The sequence below is a fragment of the Sceloporus occidentalis genome, unplaced genomic scaffold, assembly GCF_023333645.1.
Source record: "Sceloporus occidentalis isolate IW3139 unplaced genomic scaffold, rSceOcc1.0.p SCAF_2, whole genome shotgun sequence".
In the NCBI taxonomy this organism is placed as follows: Eukaryota; Metazoa; Chordata; class Lepidosauria; order Squamata; family Phrynosomatidae; genus Sceloporus; species Sceloporus occidentalis.
In genome coordinates this window covers 258,027,400-258,049,818 of record NW_028316982.1, presented here as the reverse complement: position 1 = coordinate 258,049,818, position 22,419 = coordinate 258,027,400, and the positions used below count along the sequence as shown (strand labels likewise).

Here is a 22,419-nt window from a genome sequence, read left to right as displayed (position 1 = left end):
ACCCGAATTAGACGCCGAAACGTTCCCATTTAAATACAGCGATTCCTATCTCGGATCAAGGGATAATACTAGGGTAGACCCTAGTATTTTTTTACGCCGGTTTATAGGCTTCTAATCTGGGTTAAATGTTACGATTCTAATCAGATTCGAATCGTAGTGGGAACGATTGCGGGTTAATCTAGAACTGTTCTAGAGTTAATTCGGGATTGAGTGGGAATGATACACCTTGGATTCGATTTGTAAACTGGTGTATAAGCGAGTGGGAACACCCCCCAGGTAGGGCTAGCAAAAAATCCTGATTCCTATCCTAGAGAGCCACTGCCAGTTAGAATTGAGACTATTGGGCTTGATAGACCAGTTGCCTAAATCGGTAAGGCAGCCTCCTGTGTTCCCAATCAGGGGCGTAGAATCACAGTGTTGGAAGTGACTTTTGATGTTATCTAGTCCTATTTTACTGCTCATTGTGGTATACAAATACAGTATTTGCCATCAAATGAATATCCAGAGAAGGAAAGCCTACCACTTTCTCCTGTAAAGAAAAGCCTACTGGTTAATTTGTTCCACTGTTAAACAGCTCTTTCTGTTAGTGAGTTTCTTCTCATGTTTAGCATAAGGTTGCAAGGCTAGCTTAATTTTTAACAGCAGGGTTGTGTATTTGACCTGCCTATATTCTCAGGATTTGTTCTGTTTGCTGTTATTCATGTTACTATAACTCAAGGATTGTATTCTGTAATTATATTTTGTGTTTCTAGCAATTAATGGCTATATATTTGGAAACCTCCCTGGCTTGGAGATGTGTGCTGGTGAACAGGTGTCCTGGCATTTATTTGGAATGGGTACTGAAACAGATGTTCACTCTGTGCAGTTCTTTGGTCACACTTTCACTGAGAGAGGACACAGGGCAGATGTCGCCAGCCTCTTTCCAGCCACCTTCATCACAGCAGAAATGATAGCAGAGAATGTTGGGAAGTGGCTTGTGACCTGTCAAGTCATCCATCATATAGACGGTAAAGTATATGTTGTTCAAGAAGCAACAATAAATTGAGTATTCAGTATTACAGACAGGCCACAAACACTACTGTTCTCATTTTCACCAACAACAATGATGATGGTGATGATGCACTATTAATTTGCATGGGGCCTTACAGAGAGTGTGTCTGCACTGCACAGTTATAGCAGTCTGATACCTCTTTAACTGTCATGACTTCTTCCTGCAGAATCTTGAGCTCTGTATTTGGGGAAAGTACTTGGGACCAAAGTATATGAGATCCCCAGCTCTGCAATTAGAAGTTAATAGCATGTTTTCCCCTCCAGTAGTGTGATTACTTCAGAGCTTCTTGCTTGAGCCATCAGATTTGCAAATGAAACCTAGGTTTACCTTCTAATGAGCAGTCACCAAACAAAGCAGTTTACTCTGCAAAATATGGAGGTGAGAAAAACTCTTGCTAGGGCAATCATATGCTTTGTATTATATAGTGGCCCCTCCGTTTTCACAGGAGATCCATTCTGGACCCCCCCACACACACACACATGCGCAAAACCAAAAAACTGCCAATATTTGAACCCCATTGGCTTGAATGGCAGCGCGTGCCCCATTTTGTCCCCGTCTGTTTGCTGCCCACAAACGGTCAGCAGGTGCGAACTCCAAATCTGCGAAAACAGAGGGACGATTGTATAGCTGTCTTAGTCTGTGGAATCAGTACATAGAGAGATCTTGTAGCACCTTTGAGACTAACTGAAAGAAAGAAGTTGGCAGAAGTAGACTGAAGTCTATGAAAGCTCATGCTGCCAACTTCTTTCTTTCAGTTAGTCTCAAAGGTGCTACAAGATCTCTCTATATGCTTTTTATTACTTTGGGAAGCACTGGTTTTCAGTGTAGGGCTGATTGTTTTGTTTACCTTGACTTGCAGAATTTTTTGCTAGAGTGTTCTAGCACTTTTGCTCAAGGAAGTGCTGTAAAGCTCTCTCATGAAGAATTCTAAGTACAATACCACATGGTTGTTGTGTGCTTTCATGTTGTTTCTGACTTATGGCAACCTTAAGATGAACCTATCACAGGATTTTCTTCGGAAGATTTCTTCAGAGGGGGCTTGTTATTGCCTTCTTCTAAGGCTGAGAGAGTGAGACTTGCCCAAAGTCACCCAGTAGGTTTCCATGGCTGAATGGAGATTCAAACCCTGGTCCCCAGAGTCATAATCCAATACTCACACCACTGCTAAACCATGCTGCCTCTCTCCAGGCTATAAACACCAGGGTGGATGCAAGACAATTAAAATGACATCAAACTGCTATACCTGTGTTGTGTAGATAAATTGTATAAACAGGCAGTACAGTATAAACAGGAAGACTGAATTTGTAATGTGAAATAAGCATAGGCTAAACAGACCATTGCCAATATCCTACATGGTCACACATAACAGCAATAAGTTGGATAGTCAGTATTCTGTATATGGAACTCAGCTGCTCTTCTCCCAGCCAAAACACAGGTTGATGACATCTTCTGGTCATCTGGAGGTCTCAGCAGATCATGTTGTCAGTATGATCTAGCTATGGAAACATAGCAAGACACCCCTGGACTCTACTAGCAACAGAATGGCCATAGAAGGAAGCTATCACAGCAATACAATGAGTTTTTTTAATTTTTTATTTATTTAGGTATTTATACCCCGCCCTTCAGCCCTAATGGCTCTCAGGGCGGCTTAGAATTATTATTTTTAATCAGACAGTTAAGAGTTGGGCAAGAGCTTTGGTCATTGCAAAGGAAAGAAGGGAATACCAACTTCCATCATCTCTGGACTAAATATGTTCCTATATTTAGTCCTGAAAATGTAGGAATGTTTGAGTGATCCAGTTATATGTGATGCAGCAGAGTTAGAGTGCATCTGTGCTGCCCACTTATAGCAGTTTGATATCACTTTGGTTATCATGATTCCATACTATTTCACTATGTTCTGGGATACAAAAATGCCCCATGTACATAAGAGTGTTTGTGGGTATTCAACAATATTGAAACACCGAGAATCAGAAAATTGGTATCCACATTATATTTTATTTTGAGTAATTATCTTCCTTTCCTTTTTGCAAATGGTCATCACCAACACAGTTTTTGTGACTTAAATATACTAGTTTTGGGGAAAGATGGTTGGTTTGTATTAGCATAAACAGAAATGGAGAGTGGATGAGTGAGTGGAGAATTCAGGAGCATATCTTAGAGTAATTTACTTCAGCAAGAACCTGAAGCTGATTAAAATCCACAAAAATATCATACTGAAATAAATCTTTAGTTTTAAAGATGGTGTTGAATACCTTGTCCCAATTTTTTTTAATATTAAAAACATTGTTTCCTTTGTTTTTGTTTAAACAAAAGTTTGACATGGCGGGTGATTGAAACTCAGGGACATTTTTTGCAACTCCTCAGGTGGCAATGTCATTAAATGCCTGCTTTGTAGATCTAGTACTGGTGAAATCTGGAACACAGTGTGACTCTTGGAGATTAAAATGTCCCATTTGTCTTAATGAAGGTTAAGTATTTCATTCATTCATTCATTTCTTGTGACATGCTGGTAATTCTCTTTTAGCACATTGATTATCCCCGATAATAGCCCAGTGTGGAAATTACAGCATCAGAAGAATTGGTTGTATTGCAAGGTCAAAAGAGATGAAATGCTTCTTATGTGTGTTTTCTGCACCACAGCTGGTATGATGGGATTGTTCAACATCAAGGCCTGCAACCACAACATTACAAGGCCTTCAGAGAGTGGACAGGAAAGAAGATATTTCATTGCTGCTGAAAGAATTCTGTGGGATTATGGACCTGGTGGCATTGATAAATTCACTGGGCAGGCTTTAAATGCTACTGGAAGGCAAGTGTCCAGCTTGATATCACTCTAGTCCAGATTTTTTCCTTATTTTCTTTGAACTGAAAGCTGAAGTTTTCTTTAATATATGTCACATGCCATGTCCTGGTGGCGCAGTGGTTAAATGCCTGTACTGCTGCCACTCACTCAAAACCATAAGGTTGCGAGTTCAGCAAAACGGCTCAACTCAGGCTTGCATCCTTCCAAGGTTGCTAAAATGAGTACAACACAGATTGTTGGGGCAAATTAGCTTACATTTGTAAACCGCTTAGACTCTGCTTAGGCGGTATGAAGCAGTATATAAATGAAGCTTGTTTGTATAGGAGTTAGTGGGAAATTTCTTGTATTCATTTTTCAAACCAGTATACTATCTTTCCTGTGAAAAATGCAGGTCACCATCCTGAGGGCTATTCCTTTCATGTTCTCTATAACCAAGGCACACACTCTCAGCCTCGGGGGAAGACAATGGCAAATCTCTTCTAAACAAATCTTAGCAAGGAACCCCTGTGATAGGCCGCCATAAGTCAGAAATGTCTTGAAGGCACAGCAATAACAATAACTGTTGGGGCATGGAGAAGGGCTTTTCCAATAGATTTCAGTGCTAAGGCAGGCATATGTAGAGAGAAAGACATTCCCTCATGTAGTTGATTGTGGAGCAGTTATAGATCCGTAACAGCAGTATAGCATGCCAGCCAGTGTTTCCAAACTCCAGTTGCAGTCCTTGGCAAATAGCTACTTCTGAGAGTAACCTTCCTCATAGGTTTGTTACAAGGCTAAAACTGCAGCTCAGAGTTGCTGGGAGATTTTTTTAAAAAAGAAAAAATAAATAACAAAATAAATAACCTGTTTCACATAATGTTTAGTTCATTCCAAAGCTGAGGGTTTTATCATTGTGCTTTAAACTGTTGTCAATATCATACTACACCATTATAATGTTTTTATTCCATTTTAATTGCTATGGTTGCCTCCTGTGAAATAGCTGAATAAGGCCTAAGAGCTCTCTGTCTGAGAATTCTGAATGCATCTCTCCAATCTGCAAATCCCAGGATTCCACAGGAGGCAGCCATAGCAGTTAAAGTGGAATAATAGTGCTATAACAGTATAGTGTGATATTCAGCTGTGTATTACAAATCTGTGACAAGCCTTACAATGAGAGACAATGTCTTGTCATCTCACAGTGACTCAGAACCTTTCTTCAGACAAGGAGAAGATCGAATAGGAGGGAGATATTGGAAAGTTCACTATGTAGCCTACACCGACAGAAGGTTTTCCAAAAAGGAGAGACTTGAAGATGCTGCTCACCTTGGCATACTTGGTACGACTGAAGAGTTCAAATATTGAGTCTTCTCTCACTTCTGGATTCAGTCACATCACTGACCATGATGTGACTTTGTGGTTTGTCAACACAGTGAAATAAACCTGTACAGGTATACCACAGTTAACAAAGTCTCCTTCTCCCCATTTTTATCCCCATAAGAGTCCTGTGAGGCAGGTGAGGAGGGAGATGGGGAGAGAAAGTTTAACCCATATTAATTCAGTGAGCAAATCAGCTCATTTATCTCCCCCTGTTTTCAAGGCCCAGTTATCAAAGCTGAAGTTGGAGATACAATTTTGATTACGTTTGCTAATAAAGCAGACAAGAACCACAGCATGATGCCTCATGGTGTAGCTTTCAACAAGTCGTCAGAAGGAGCATTTTATGTGGATGGTGAGTTAATAAAATAAAATAAATCTTTTATTTATATCCTGCTTTTCTGCTATAACAGCAAAGCAGCTTACATTTTTATAACCGATACAATACATAATCAACAATACAGATGCAAATTTTACCCCCCTTTAAAAAGAATTAAATCTGTTACAATTTAAAATATAATCTGTTAAAAACTATTGATAACAATAATTAAAATAGTTGATTAAAAAAGTTGATAATGCTGTTCCTTGTCTATTTGTTTGTTTGTCTATCTATCACGTTTACATTCCACCCTCTTTCTATGGGTCACAATGATACATATGCATATGATATGTTTTGGATATAAATGACTTCTTATTAATAATGGTAATAATGACTACTACTACTATTACTACTTGCAACATGCAACTTTATTCTCTGATTCTAGATTCTTGGATACAGTTCAAATCAGTGATGGTCCAGAATTACTGTCAGTAACACCAGAGATTATGATTATGATGATTATGATGATGAATCTGGGTTTTAGCATTCTTAACAAATTTGGAGCATTCTTTTTTATCACCTCTATGTATATTTTTAAGGGTATGAGAAGCATGGAGCCCATGTTAAACCTGGTGACGTCTTTGAATACAAATGGAGAGTTCCTGAAAGTGTTGGCCCAACAGACAGTGATCCACCTTGTCTCACCTACCTATACTATTCAGCAACTGATCCAGTGATGGACACCCAATCTGGTCTTGTGGGACCTCTAATAATCTGTAAAAAGGATTCTCTGGAACCTGATGGATCACAGGTACATATCCTGATGGGTTTCCAACTGAACACATTCCAAATGAATGAGCCTAGGTTGAACCTGGTAGCTTGTATTGACTTGTATTGATTGCACTCATTGGAAATGTATGAACTAGAATCACTTTGCTGGAGCAGGGTAAAGTTAATCTAGTTCCACTTTGTGTCTCCAACAGGGAGAACAAAATGTCCTCTGGAAAGTCACAAAGATCCTAAATGAGATAGGTGCACATCCCAATTTTATCTTTCAGTTCAAAAATATGAACCATCATACCTGGATTGGGTATATCATAGCATAATGGGAGAAGAGGTTATGTAAAAAGCCAGAGGAACCCAGGGTATCGTTCACTCTGAGAACTCTTGTGAGGCAGGGCTACCATTAGGAACTGTCTTGATCAGCAACTGTTTGGCCATGCTGGCCTGGGGATACTGAAAGTTACACTGTAGTTCAAAAAATAGTTTTCCATGTTCCAGCCTGGATGTTGCAGAGGGACATCTACTAAAAGAAGTCCTTGGTGAATGTACTGTTAGTAAGTTCCATTGATTCAGCTGGTCTGATCTAATTAAGACTAGCAGTTTAGGCCCAGCTAGTCTATTCCATTCTCCCTCCTTCCCAATGTTCCATTTCCTTTCTTGTCCCTAGTCAACATTCAATGCCTGCTGAGCATGTGCAGCCTTAGTTCTGTTGCTTGTGTTCGCTTGGTCTTAATGTTGCCCTTTTAAAAATATGTGTGCAACTCCTGATATTTCACCAAGCCGTGTGTGTGTGTGTGTGTGTACATGATGTTCTTATGGCAGGGTGGGAAAGGTGTGGCATCTTCATGTGACTTTCAGGACCACTTTAGGGCCCCTTAGGGTCCTTGAATGGTGAAATAATATTTGCTTTGCACCTTCCCCTCCACAAATAAAACAAATATTTTAATTACAATTTATTAATACATTCTAAAACAAAACATGACAACAAACAGTACACCAAAACAACAATAAATAAAGGCAATAACCCAGATAAGGCCTTGAAAATTATAGATAAAAGGTGTATTCAAGGATCCTGAAAGTAGGGTTGCCATATGTCAGGACCTCCAAACCGGGACAAATGTCAGACAAATGTAGGACAACATTTTCAAATGTAGGGCACTTTTAAAAAAAATGGAGGACATGCGAAACCACGCTCCTTCCTGGCCTCTGCGGAGGCCTCGGCCTCTTTAGAGACCGGGAAGGAGGGAAGAGGCCACCCGCGACCGTGGTGGCCCTCCGCGCTCCTTCCCGGCCTCTGCAGAGACCTCGGCCTCCTCAGAGGCCGGGAAGGAAGGAGGAGGCCACCCACGTTCACGGTGATCGCAGTGGCTCCCCGCACTCCTTCCCAGCCTCTGCAGAGGCCTCTGCCTCTTCAGAGGCCGGGAAGGAGGGAGGAGGCCACGGGGCGGTGGGGAGGGTGGCGCGGCCGCGCACAGGAGGCGCTGCCTCCACCTTCGCCTCCTCCGCCCCAGGCCACGCAGCCCTCCTCTTCCTCTGCCTCCTTCGCGCAGCCATGCGCGGTGGAGGAGGAGGAGGGCAGCGAGGCCCCGGTCGCGGTGCAACCCGGCTGCAACCGGGGTTGTCCCGGGTTTTGGCGGCACCCGAGACGGGAGGGGCCCGGGGCTGCCAAAACCAGGACAATCCCGGTTGCAGCCGGGTTATGGCAACCCTACCTCAAAGACATCTTTTCATAACAAATTAGTTAAAATTGGGGGATGTCTAGAGACTAAATCTTGCTGGATGTATTCAATAAATGGGTGCCAAATCTTATGAAAGGTCAATCCAGAGTGTAAGCCTCTCGCTCTGCTGTTATTATCTGCCATTTTCTCCATTGACCACAAGTCCCAGAGTCTAGTCCACCATCCTGCAATATTTGACTTTCCAGTTCTTAGCTATCTCAAACCTAGCAACAACCAGAAGCAAACTAATGAGCTCTTTATGCTGCAGGGTTTTATTTTCATTCATAAAAACAGAGAACAGGAGCAGGAGTGGTGATAATATTTTTATTTTATTTTTTTGCTTCAGAATGTCCAAACATGATTTCTAGGGGGTGTGCAGGACCCTTCCATGTGCTTGGAGCCCCCCTGGATCTCCCAGGGGTGAAGATGAATTATTGTGATTATATATATATATATATATATATATATATATATATATGCGCCTCAAAATGTCCTCTATGGAACCAAGAGGGGGGAAAGCAGTTGCTAGCTCTCCAAGGTCTCCTGTACAGGTAATATGGCCCCTTCAGCTTTCACAGTCGCCTCTACCCTGCACTATGGAAACTGTAGAGGCAATGTCATTCACAGCCTGAGTATTGGAAAAGACAGAATGGTTTCAGAAATAAAGTAATTGATTTTTGCTCTAGAATATTTTGTAAAATGGACTTCCCACTTCAGAACAGGGCTTCAAATACAGTAGAGACATTTTTGAACAGCTCCACTCTGACATTCTGTACTGCAATGCCACTTTATTTATTTATTTAAGACTATTCTAATGTAATGATTCCTTTCTGATCTCCTGTTTACAGTTTCTTTTTTAAAAGTGTGTATTATTTGGAACTTTTTTATTTTTTGCTTGCAGAAAGGGATAGACAAAGAATTCTATTTGCTCTTTGCAATTATGGATGAGAATCTGAGTTTCTATCTTGACACAAACATTGAGGCATTTACTGGTGATCCCTCAATAGTTAATAAGGAAGATGAGGATTTCCAAGAATCCAACACAATGCATGGTAAGAGGTGTGTCGGTTTTTTAGGAAGTGAGGATGGCTGGAGTCTTTGGGTATTATAAAGCAGAAATTCCCATTTAGTTAAAGGAAATGGGATACCAAAGAGTGGTGGGAGAGTCTTCTCTGTTCCATCTCTCAGTTTGTCGCCATTGCTGGAATACCATCACCAGGAAAGAAAGGAGGGAAAAGTCTTGCCTTCCCTTGCTCTGTATGCCTTACCATATCGTTAGAATGTCACTACTGTACAATGGCAGTTCATAGTTCCCATATCAATGGGGCTCTGAATCCTCTTCCAGCAATTATTAGTGGAACTTGCCCATCACTACCAAAGACTTATATGCAATCATATTTTTGTGTCTATTTTAATTATTCCATATCAGCATTTTTATACAGTGAACAAGTAATGATAGCCATGGGATCACAGAATCATAAAATTGGAGGGGGACCCAAGGCCCATCGAATTCAACCTCCTTCGCAGTGCAACATCGCCAGCTAGAGCAACAGACCAGCAGCTAGCTGTTTAGCCCATTTTTAAAGATGTCCAGACTGAGAGCAACCACTACCTCTCTAGGAAAATGGTCCCATTGCTAAAGTGCTCCTATGGTCAAGAGGTTTCTTTCTACTGTTCAATCAACATCTAACCTCCTGTAACTTAAAGCCATTAGAACTGGTCCTCTGGGGAGGCAGAGAACAGGTCTGTCCCCTCCTCTTCTCTAAAGACCAGAGTTCGATTCCCCACTCAGCCATGAAGCCCACTGGGTGACCTTGGGCAAGTCACATGCTCTCAGCCTCAGGGGAAGGCAATGGCAAACCTCCTCTGAACAAATCTTGTCAAGAAAACTCCTCGATAACAACGCCTTAGGTCTCCGTAAGTCAGAAATGACTTGAAGGCACACAACAACAAACCCTTAGGGCACCAGTTCCTGTCTGACCATGAAAGCTAAGCAGAGACAGCCCTGGTTATTTCTTGGATGGGATACCTCCAACAAATACCAGGTGTTGTCAGCTATATTTCAAAGGAAGGAAGTGGCAAAAGCACTTCTGAGTATTTCTTGCCTAAGAAAACCCTATGAAATTCATAGGCTCGCCATAGGTTGACAGGTGACTTAAAGGCACATACACACAGAAGGGCTGGTGGCTCCAATTTCAGTGGCACAGTGAATCTACCTGGGAGCTTTCCAGTCTGCTGAAACCTATCCTCCAGTAGGCTTAGGACCTTGGATAGTTGTGTTTTTTTTTAATTCAGACTAATATCTGGAGTGGATTCGCTGTCCCACTGACCCCACAGCCACCAGTGTAGTTTCTCTCTTGCATTCTTTAATGCTTTGGAACTTTCTTTGTGTTCTGTGGTTTTTTTGACAGGGAGATCAACTGCAGAAGCCCATGATTCCACACTTTTCCCATAACTATAAGACTTCACTTTCACAAGCAAAGCCCATTTCCAGGTGTTTTTTAAAACTAAAATTAAAAAACTTCCACTTTGTTGAAGAAACACCCTGAAATGTGGGAGGAGGACCTATACCTTGAACCCATTAGAGATTATTATTATTATTATTATTATTATTATTATTATTATTATGCTTTATTTATAAAGCGCTGTAGATTTGCATAGCGCTGTACATACAAACAATAAAATAGATAAGAGTAAACCTGCCCATGGCATACAATCTAAGAAATAATAGCATAATACATATAAATAATACCTAACAATACAGAAAAGGATTCAATAAAACAGGCAACAAATTAAAAACATCAAATAGCAAATAATAGTCATGCAATGCCAGGGAACGCTTCTCTGAACAGGATGGTCTTCAACTCTGTTTTGAAACTAGTTAAAGAAGTGAAGACCCGTGAGGCTCGTGGGGGAAAGAGGTTCCAGGAGTGAGGGGCAGCAAGTGAAAAGGGATGAATCTGGGACGGGGCAGAGATGCAGTTGTCCCATTTTTTAAAAAATAAATAAATTTGGGTGGATTTTTCCTCTGGGAGTTAGTAGAGGGGACTCTGGAGACCAGAGTTCAAATTCACTCTTAATAATGGAAACCCATTGGGAGACTTTGGGCAAGTCAGTCTCTCTCAGCCTCAGAGGAAGGTAACTCAAATCTTGCTCACACAAAAACCTGTGGCCGAAAATGCACAACAACAGCAAGTTAGTAGACGACTGCAAACTATCTTTGGGGAACATTTGACATTTCCCCCTTCCCAGTTCTAGAGGATTCATTGAGATTCATTTCAGTTTTAGAAACAACAGCAACAACTCCGCCATATGTCCTGTTCATCCTTTGCCTGAATAGCAAAAATAACAAATCAAAAGGTCCTTTGAATCAGACAGATTATAATTTAAATTCGTTAAGCAGGATCACAGGCTGAATCAAGAAATTGTGATTAGGTCCTCTAATTTTCCTGGGTGCAGAATGAGCTGACTGCTGTCTTTTTTTCATCCACTATGTCTTTATTAAATGTACATGAACCCAGTGGGAGGTGATTTTTACAATGTTAAAGAAGCATGAAATTAGATCTGTAATTGAAGATGGATGAAATCAGCCTTATTAATCCTAGTGGATGGTTCCATTGCTTCAGATCCTCCTATACAGTCCCACAGATGTTGCACTGAATGGGGTTGTGACCTTTCAATAGATTTTCTCCTGTAATCTTCCTTCCCTCATTACATTTCTACCCACATAACTCTTAGAGAGATCTCAAAGACATAGCCTTGTTAGTCTGGAAAAATCAGTAAGCAAAGGGATCATGTAACACCTTTCAGACTAACTGAAAGAAAGGTGATAGCATGAGCTTTCATAGACTTGAGTTTACTTCCTCAGATGCAAGCTACCAGCTTCTTTCTTTCTGTTAGTCTCAAAAATGCTACAAGATCTCTTTACATACTTATAGCAAAGTATGTACATTTTGGGCATGGATAAGCTCTGACAGGATAAGGCCCCTCACCAGATATGGGGATGGGAACAATATGCAACCCAAGAACATAACAGCCTAATATGTACTGCAATGGTTGGCCCTTCTGGAGGTGCACTTAGTTTGTAGTTTTAAAGAATGAAAAAAGTGTGCTTCCATGCATACTCACTGAAGAACTACCAAGAATTTAATGTGCACAAGCAAGAGGGACAAAACACAATAATAATGAGGGACATTGATCCCAGAGAGAGTCAGTGCTGCCAAACTGTGTGAATGGCTGTAAAAGAACACAATCACTATATTGCTATTTCTAGCTGTAAGTAACCATTGGGTAGCCAGAAATGTGGGGGAGTCTAACAACTTTCTTTTCAGTGTGGCAGTGAATCCATTTTGCCTTTCAATCAGAACTTTAAGGGAGGTATCCAAAGAGATCAACTTACTTTGAGAATAGAATGTACTGCCTGGGATGACATGCTGAGACTGACAGCAGGAGCAGATTCACCACTCTGTCAGAACCCAGCAGCTGCCACAGAAAGAGAAAAGAACAAAGTTGAAAAGACACAGTAGGAATGAGAAAGTGTGAGGAACTGGTTTTAGAGGGAGAACCTATAATTTTAACAGGTTGTACAGATGGGATGGGTTGATGGTATGTGTGTGGGATGAAGCCCATGTTGCAAATTTGTACAGAGTTCAAAACAACCTAAGTTTGCAAGTTTTAATTAAGTTTTCTAGTCACCCCGCTCCAGACAGTATGTGATTAACACAACCAATTTAGTGTACACTCTGTGAACTTTGGCAACTGGGTATTGTGAGTGGTTGCATTCCTGTATGATCTGAAATGGACACTTAATAACAAGTTATTATCCTAATCAGACATTCACAGTAATTTACTGCCGGTGAATTAAGTTTCATTATAGTCATTAGGCATAATTGTAGCAATGGCAACTTTATCTTAGATGTCATGGCAGCTATCCACTTGCCCTTATCCAAGGAAATATTATTAAAGCAAAAGGTTATGTATCCACTGCTGTCCTTATAGATTCTCTTAAGATGGACGCAACACAATCAGATGAAAGTGCTGATCACTTATTGAAGCAGGGATAAGAATTTTGTGGCTCATCAGATATTCTTGAACTGCAACTTCCAGTAGCTATAGCCAGCATAGCCATTAGTCAGGAACGAAAGTTACAGTCCAGAGACATCTGGAGGCCTGCAAAGCTCCCAGCTGGCAACCTGTAGCCTTTCAAACTCTAACTTCTGTCAATCCTTGCCACCAAGGCCAGTTGTTTGGATGATGGGAGTTGTAATCAAACAGCACAAACAATGTTTGTGTTGCCCTGCATGTCTGCCTGAGCTGTGTAATCTATTTGTAAAAATGCAAGAAAAGTCCTAAAGAATCCTTCTAGTCCAACATTCAGTTTGGAGCAACAACCACCAAATTGTTGCAATGTGCCTTTAACTTATGGCAACCCTAAGGCAAACCTGTCATGGGGTTCTCTTTGTAAGATTTCAGGTTTGCCATTGGCTTCCACTGAGACTGAGAGAATGTAACTTGCCCAAGCTCACCCTGTGGGTTTCTAAGGCTTAGCGGGGATTTGAATACTGGTCTCCAGAATCCATTCAACACCCAAACTGCTATGCCACACTGGCTGTCAACCACTAGATAACTCTGCAAAATTCCTCGCCAGGGCATCTAGAAAACAACAGGCCTCTCTAATTTATCTTCAGCATCTAGCTGATAGGAAGAAAATCAGTTCCTGAGACAGAGGTACAAAGCGGATGGAAATGCAGCAAGTCTGTCTGGCTGCTGCACGAAGAACTGCAACATTAATCATAAAATGCCACTAAGAAAATCCAGTATTCCTTCAACCAGTCACAGTGGCAAGCTTTATGTATCCACAGCAAAGCCATTACTCCTGGGTTAGAGAACCTTCAAAAAGGGTCAAAGGAATATTTCTGATATTTACTCCTGCCACTCAGTGGCCATTTCTGACCTTTATTCATGATGAAAACACCAACACTAAATGCTATTTAGATAGGTCACCTATTTTAAAATGTCCCCAGGATAGAGTAGAGAGTGCCCCAGAAAAATCAGTGAGGAAAAAATTTTGATTTTGTGGGAATTGGGCAGCAATGTGTAAAGCCCCTTTCCCATAAATCTCAAAATAGAAAGGAAATGTACCAAAACAGGGCAATGAGGAGTGACCATGGTTATCATGGGATACTAACTGACTGTTGTAATTAAAGTACATAGAATCATAGAGTTTGAAGAGTCCAACCCCCCGCCATGCAGGAACAATGAAAGAGAAGCTAAAGGGGGAATAGAGTGGAACCCTAATATCTTCCAGTGCTGCTATACTTCTTCACAACATGTTGCTTCTGTGAGTTTGCAGAATTATATACAAAACTCTTATCCTCTGAGTGTTTTCTCTTCCTTCTCTTTTCAGCTGTCAATGGTTACCTGTATGGTACCATGCCCAGCCTCAAAATGTGCAAGGATGACAAGGTTTCTTGGCATATGATTGGATTAGGCACCGAAACCAACATGCATGGTGTTCATTTTCAAGGAAATACCATCCATTTGGGTGGAAGAATAAGGGACACACTTGCCTTGTTCCCTCACACTTCAGCAACAGCGCTGATGCAGCCAGACCAAGTAGGTAGGTTGTAAGAGCAGAACCAGTATCCTTTTTTCCACTTGGCATTAACCTGTTTCCTTATGCTCATTTAAAGTTCTTCATTAAATACACTTTTCTTACAAGTTATAAAAAGCTAGAAAGATTTTTCAAAAACTGTTGATGTTAATTGAGTGATCATAATGTGAAATTCTACTTTCAGCCTATAGTTTGGCATATTCATTATTCAACTGCAAACCTTGCCTCCAACTTTTATTCTTTTAACTACTTTTTACAACCATTGACCAATTGTTAAGACAGTATTTATCGCCCCATCTTCACAACATATGCATTATTTATGGATATTTTATTCATTTAAACTATTTTAAAACCACCCTAAGATAAAATGTCCATAGTGTTGTACCCTAGGAATAAATAAATTAAATGCAAATATGGTAAACCAGTACTACTTAAGGTAGTGGTCCCTGAATTGGTGCCAGCCTCATTGGCTTCTGGGTTCCTGGCGAGTTTCCAGGAAAGAAAGAAACAGTTGTTATCAATGGGCACAAACATGGTGCTCGTCCCTGGCACATAGGGAGAAAAATTATGCTGGTCCCCACATCAGATATCTCAAGAAGCACTGAGAGGAGCAACATTTTTTCTGTACTCGCCTCCTTGAATCCTTCATTCAATTGGTGACAGTTTTTGTATTATACTAACTTATCTGTTACCAACCTGCTTTACTTTTCTCCTGCAGATCCTTGCCATTACATAGTGCCACATGACACATTTATAGCAGTTTTATACCATGTTAACAGTCATGGCTCCCTCCTATGGAGTTCTGGGATTTATAAATTGGTGAGATACCAAAAATTCTTTGCTAGATAGATATAGGACTGTAGTTTAAGGTAGTTCATTGGAGCTATCTAGCAAAAACCGTTTTAGTGCTCACCAAACTACACATCCCACGACAGGGTTCCAAAGCATGCAACCAGAGCAATCAAACTAGTGTCAAACTGCTATAACTCTGTAAGTGTGGAAGCACTCCCGGTTTTGTATTCACATACTTTCCCATGTAAACCTCACTTTTTATTTCCTTTCCTGTTCTAATGTAGCATGTCTTAGAATATAATCTTTTGGTAGAGACGTTTGTTTGTTGGCACAGTTTTTTACAATTTGAGGTGCCTCCATACAAATAAAAACAGCAACAATGACAGTTGAGCTAACATTGTGAAAAATGGCATAAATGTCTTTTCAGGGACTTTCCAACTGGTTTGCACAACATTTGATCATTTTACTGGTGGGATGAAGCAGATGTATGAAGTCAGGTCCTGTAAAAAGAGGTTGCAGGATGAGAAGTACTATGGAACAATGAGAACCTATTACATTGCTGCTGAAGAAATGGAGTGGGACTATGCTCCTGAGAAGAACTGGACACAGAAGAAGGTGGAGAGAATGGACAAAGAGGAGAGGTACTGACAAATGCTGATATTCTTCCAGGGCTGCTGCCACATGGCAGAATTAATGCAGCTTCACAGCTTTAACACAGCTCCATCGTATGGAATCCTGGGATTTGTAGTTTGTTGTGGCATGAGAGCTCTCTGTGACAGAAATATCTCACAAAACTACAAATCCCAGCATTGAGCCATAGCAATAAAAGCAGTATTGATTCTGCAATATAGATGTGGCCCAGGTCAAAGAGCATGGATACCTGGAAGATTCATGCACTGCCACTTCTCCTCTTTAAAAATTAACCTTCAGGGGAAATGTTTGAGCAGTTCTAGAGCAGGACAGCACCAGAGCTTGGAAGAGATACTTTTTGGGATGATAACATGGCCATACTGTCTTAAGATTCTGGGAGTTGCTGTTCTAAAAATTAACTTTTCTGAGGTCCCGCCAGAGCAGTCTTGTTGTGAACCATGTGTGAGAATCATTGACTCAGAAAGGCAGAAAATGCATTAAGTTAATAACAAAAAGACTGGATCATTAATCCATATAGTGGATTAGGGACTCTCATCCATAAAGTCACAACTAAGTCCCATTATAACCAATGCAACAAATAAGCCAGGTGTGCTAACATATCCCATTAATTTCAATGGCACTGGCAGCCTGAACCCATGCAAATTTATTTGAAGGTATGTCACAACTGGAAATGCAGGTCAGACTCACAAGTAATTTTGCACAGAGCTGCAATCTGAGGCATACCTATCTGGGAACAGATTCCCTTGAATGCATCTGGATAAACATTTGCATCTGTGCGAACATGCATGGTTCATCACACTAGTTGAATAGGGGATACCATTGTCCTCCATTTCATGTCTCTCATCTTCTGTGTTTAACAAGACTAAAAAAAATATTAAGTATCATGCTATTCCAATCCCAGCTTGCATGTCCATGTATCAATGTATTTTCATGTTGTTGCTGCTGCTTTTATTACTAGATTTTTAACTCTCTTCGTTTTAAAATGATTTTCAAGTTACGGACATGTATTTCTGAGTCAAGGTGAAGATCTCATAGGGTCAAAGTACAAGAAGGTGGTTTACAGAGAATACAAAAATGGAGAGTTCACAGAGCAGAAAATGAGGACAGCAAAGGAGCAACACCTTCAAATTCTAGGTGAGAAACTTGGTTGAACCATAAATGATAGAAGGCCTATCCTTGAAAACATATTTAAAATACACGCTTACATCACAATGTTATACATGTCTATTTCAAAATAAGTTCCACTGAATTCAGTGAGAACAGTTTCCATGTAGGTGCATATAGAACTGCAGTCTCAATATAAAGAGGTTACTATAGGATGCAGCTATGGCAGTTAAAGTGGGGTCATACTGTTATAACCATGTAATGTGAAAGGGTCCTAAGAGACTAGGTTATGAACTGGAAATCCTCATAACTTGAATCTCACCCCTTCCACTAACTAATTATATGGCCTCAGTCATCACTCATCTTTTCCATCTGTAATATGAAGGATAATAATATTGATTTATTATACATGAATATTGTAAGAATTGTGACTAAGTGCTGATGATAACATGAAGCTATTTGGAAACTTGAAAGTGCTATGCATTTGAGTATAAAGTATATTATTAATAATTATATCGGAACATAGTTAATGCTGAATAATGGACAAATGTAGGAAAGGCAACTGAGAAGCACCAGATGGAGGCACAGATTTATGCCATTGAAAAGAGCAAGCACTCACTGAACTGGACTGGGAATGTGGGAACCTGTGGTCCTCCAGAAGTTGTTGGACTGAAATTCTCATTATCACACATGACACCAAGGGCCATGATCTGGGGTAACAGGAGTTGGCCCAACAACATCCAGAAGGCCAAAGGTTTCTCATACTCACAATAAATACACAGCTCTCTCTCTTCAAAACTGCCATTTGGATGCATTGTCTCGGAAAGAGTTTTGCATTACAGGCAGTGGGTTGCAAATTGAGAGTTTCACCAGGAGGAGGAGCCACATCTCACTAATGGCAAAATGTTTCCAACATAAGATCAAATTAGGAGTGTGAAATGAGCATGTGTGTTTCTAAAGCCATTGGATATTTAAAATATTTCATTAAAAATAAGTTTGCATTTGAGCAAGAGATTTGGAGTGAAGAATCCATTTTATCTTGTCTTTTTGGAGACAGGCAGAACATTCTGAAACAGAATATATATAAGCAAATTCTTGCTTTGAAACATGCTTCTTTGAAAACTAATAGGGTTTGAATGAATACCCATTTGGGTGAATTTGTACCCAGTGTGTGTAGCTGTGAAAAGGCAGAATAATTAGAATTCATTGAAATGCTCCTATTATTATTATTATTATTATTATTATTCATTCATCCATGTATGTGTTGCCCTTTTCTCAATATTGGGACACAAGTCACCAAACAAAAGTTAAATGCAGTTAAAAACAATGACAAAAAAGAAGTAAAAAGATATAAAAAGTTATTAATAAAATGCAGTTAACTGATCCACAGAAATAAAAAGCCTATAAAACAGATTCATTAAAAGACAAAAGATGAAAATCAGCAAAACACCCCATAAACAGCACACCAAAGAACCCCTTTTAGTCATTTCTTAGAACAGCAGGGATGGGGAAAACACAGCATATGGGTCCTCAGAGTTCCTGGGACCACATTTTGCACTTCCAAAGTCCCACAGGAGACACCCTTCTGAGGGACATTGGGTCTACTTGTGCCACATTTGGGTGGGTTGAGTTCTCTCGTGCCACATTATCCCCACACACACACCACAACTCCTGAAAAAGACCCTTAAAAACTGAATTCCAAAACTGAAATTGATATGAAGTCAATATTGGTTGTGCTGTGAGGGATGATGTGGTCCATAAGAGGGTCATGGATGCCTCCTTTCCCAGTTGCCCATCTCTACTTTATTCCCTCAAAAATAGGTATTTTGGCAGTATACACACTTAACTCCATGGTTTTAAACTGTGTTAATTTTTTAATCTGGTCAGTTAATATGCTTTTAGTCTCTTAAAGCATTTTTATTGTTTAAATTTTGATTTATTTTAATCAGCTTCAATCAATTTTATTTCCATGTCACTTTGAGAGTTTAGGATATAGGATGGAATATAAATGTTCTAACAACAACAACAACATTTTAGAAGTGGCATTTTACTAAACTCAAAGTTAAATTTGTACTAAGAATATAAGTAGCAAATAAATAAGGTTTTTTGTTTTGTTTTAATTAAGTACTCTGTTTTATACTAAACAAAGATATTTGTCTTGATGTGCTTTGGCACAGTTTTGAATACCTGATGGCACCAGATCCCATCTGATCTTTGAAGCTGAGCAGGAATCACCAAGGAATACTAAATGCTATAGGCTATATTTTAGAGAAATGCTATGGCAAACTAGGGCCTAAATACCCTGAAGGCACCAGATCCTATCTGATCTTAGGGGCTAAGCAGGGTCAGTCCTGGTTAGTATTTGGATAGGAGACCACCAAATGCTGTAGTTTATGTTTCAGAGGAACTGGCAAAACCACCTCTGAGTATCCTTTGCTTAAGAAAACCCTATTAAATTCATGGGGTCACCATAAGTCAACAGGCTACATGAAGATAGATACTCATACGTACACACACTTTGGGACAAGGATGATGTGGTTTGTAGCCTGTGTACTACACACAGGGAATATACTTTGGTCTGCACTCATCCCCAATGTTGGGTAACTGTTCAGGGACCACATGACAATAGAGTTCAGCACCTTGAATAGCTCCTTTAGATTAATATCAAACATCACTGGCCCACTATCATGAAAACCAGCAGCCATCGCAGCACTTAACCCTTGATGTCTTGGAAAGGTCATCTGAGCAAGAAAAACAACTGGTTTACTCTTTCACCAGTGAAAGGCAGCAATTTGGTATATTTCCTTCAGACTAAGCCCAGTTTAAATTTGTGCAATACTTTTCCAAGTAGCCTCACCCAGAAAACATGTTCATTTCTTCTAGAACAATTGGTTTTATCCATACACAAATTTAGACTGCAAAATAGATTTCAAGATTTGTCAAGCCACTTGGAAGTAAGCGCCATTGAACACAGTGGGATTTACTTTCAAGTGACCATACACAGGATTGCAGTGTTCATCAGTAAATCGTTGGAAAATCATACATCCCAAATTTGATGACAGGCAGGCCTAGTTATTATCATTTCTTAACTGTCTTAAAATGAAATTATGTTTTTTGTTTTGTATTCCCTACAGTTTTACACTATATAAAACTCAGTAACTGCTTCTTATTGTTTTTTTGCTTAGGACCATTGGTCCATGCTGAAGTGGGTGACTCAATACTAATTGTATTTAAGAACAAGGCTAGTAGGCCTTATTCTGTATCAGCACATGGTGTAGAAGAAGAAGGAACTGGAAATAAAGCACGCATCACTATGCCAGGTATGGTGCAGGGAGCACCCCACCCTTAGGACCCTATTGCATGGGATTAAAACCCCGGCTTACCTTTCCCAAAAAGGTTGGGTGTTATCACAAAGAAATCACTGCCAAATCACCGCCCAGGTCTATCCCAGGTGCAGCCCAGGTCCTGTAAGCCACTTTGGTGGCCATTTTTAGAAGTTGGAAGCATCTGTGGCTGGCATCTTCAGAGAATGCTGGCATGGAAGTGCCAGCATTCTCTGAAGATGCCAGCCACAGATGCTGGTGAAACATTAGGAATAAACTCCTCCAGAACATGGCCACAAAGCCCGAAAACACCACAAAAAATATTTTGTTGTTGTTGTTTTGGAGTGGTTGGGTGATCAGCTCTTGGAAATGTTTTAAGTGTGATTCCTGCATGGCAAAGAACAAGACTAGAAGATTCTTTTGGTCCCTTCCAACACTAAGACTCTATTCTGATTCTGTGTTCTTTCATGAGTCTTTTCACTGTGTATTCCTGCATGGCAGGGGGTTGGTCTAGACTGCCCTTGTGGCACCTTCCATCGCTAAGACTATGAGTATTGAAAATGCACCACTCGGTCATGAAAGTCTAGATTTTTACCATATTTATTACAGCCTTGTTCTTCTCCTTTTCTTAACATACATGTATCCTTACCAGGCGATATAAGCACATACCGGTGGAATCTCCCAGCCAGGTCAGGTCCTGGTGTCTCTGATCCTAATTGTATCACCTGGGTTTACTACTCAACAGTGGATTTCGTAAAGGTAACTAAAACCACATAATGTGTCTCTGTGTGGTTTTTTTTGTCATATCTATATATAAAATATAAACATGTTTACCATATTTACCATTGTTGGTACAGTACAATACATTTGATAAATTTTCTACAACAGTCTTCCTTCCTTTAGTTCGGTATAGAGTACAGAGATTCTACGGTTTACTTCTTGTCTCCCCTTTTTTGTACTCTAAAGTAATTTTGTTACGCAATATCACAACAACTTCAGAATTTTTTAGAGTAAACAAAATATCCAGTTCCCGTCATTTTCCCATTTGTTACCTTGTATTATCTACTACTATAAATTGTCAATTGTTCTTTAATAGATCTTTATTGATTCCCCACTTAGTATTCCAATATTCAAGAATTGGGAACCAGTCCTTTTCATATTGTGTCCATCATTTTCATCTCATAAACTCTTTGTAGCCAACTTTCGATGTGTCTCTGTGTATTTTGCAGGCCAGTGCCTGTTTGCTTTCAAACTCTTTTCAGAGAACCCATTCAAAATCTTTCTTAACCTAACAGCAAGTAGGTAAGAAGAGTACACTCTTGAAGATAAAGGGATGAGGGGGTGGGAGTTGATTTGTATAATGCTGGTTGAATATTATTTATGAGAAAGGCTGTAGACTGCCATTGTTTACCTGAGTGGGTTGATATTGAGTTATACCAAGGGTAGTGCATTCAGGCAATACAGAAGTAAAGCCCACAGAATGGATTTCTTCCCTAGTTTTCTCTTGAGGACTCATCAAAGTCTGAGCTTAAGCACTGTTTAAGTTTGAATTCAACCCCTTTTTGTGGTGCCCCAAGTGCTCCTCTGCAAAAAGATTTTAAGGTTGATACTAAACAGTAAACATGCAAGGAGCACTGTTGAAGGCATAATCAAAAATAAGGACCAGAAAATTGAGGTGCATGGACCATTACCTCAGAATATAAAGTGACAAAAGAAGTCAGTACAGAATAAATGTATTCTCTAACAGTTTGAAGACATACAAAGTCTAATCAGTTTCTTCTTACAACAAACTCCAGCTGCAAGCAAAACAGATTAGCTGTAAGCATACTCGATCTAGTTTATGTAGCTGTGTTAGCCATATACATCAAAGTACAATAAAATCCAAAATCCACAACATTCAATGTTC

General features: G+C 40.0%; 1 protein-coding gene across 1 annotated transcript in view; it reads left to right on the top strand.

The window, feature by feature from the left end:
- HEPHL1 (hephaestin like 1) overlaps positions 1-22,419 on the top strand; it is a 54,433-nt gene that overhangs the window by 17,049 nt on the left and 14,965 nt on the right. The window contains exons 5-15 of the mRNA XM_089512833.1: positions 753-1,007; positions 3,695-3,863; positions 5,036-5,172; positions 5,434-5,565; positions 6,129-6,340; positions 8,932-9,082; positions 14,437-14,649; positions 15,863-16,076; positions 17,081-17,220; positions 20,376-20,510; positions 21,166-21,272. Of these exons, the coding sequence (XP_089368959.1) occupies positions 753-1,007; positions 3,695-3,863; positions 5,036-5,172; positions 5,434-5,565; positions 6,129-6,340; positions 8,932-9,082; positions 14,437-14,649; positions 15,863-16,076; positions 17,081-17,220; positions 20,376-20,510; positions 21,166-21,272 (1,865 nt within the window). The remainder of the gene's footprint in view (positions 1-752; positions 1,008-3,694; positions 3,864-5,035; positions 5,173-5,433; positions 5,566-6,128; positions 6,341-8,931; positions 9,083-14,436; positions 14,650-15,862; positions 16,077-17,080; positions 17,221-20,375; positions 20,511-21,165; positions 21,273-22,419) is intronic.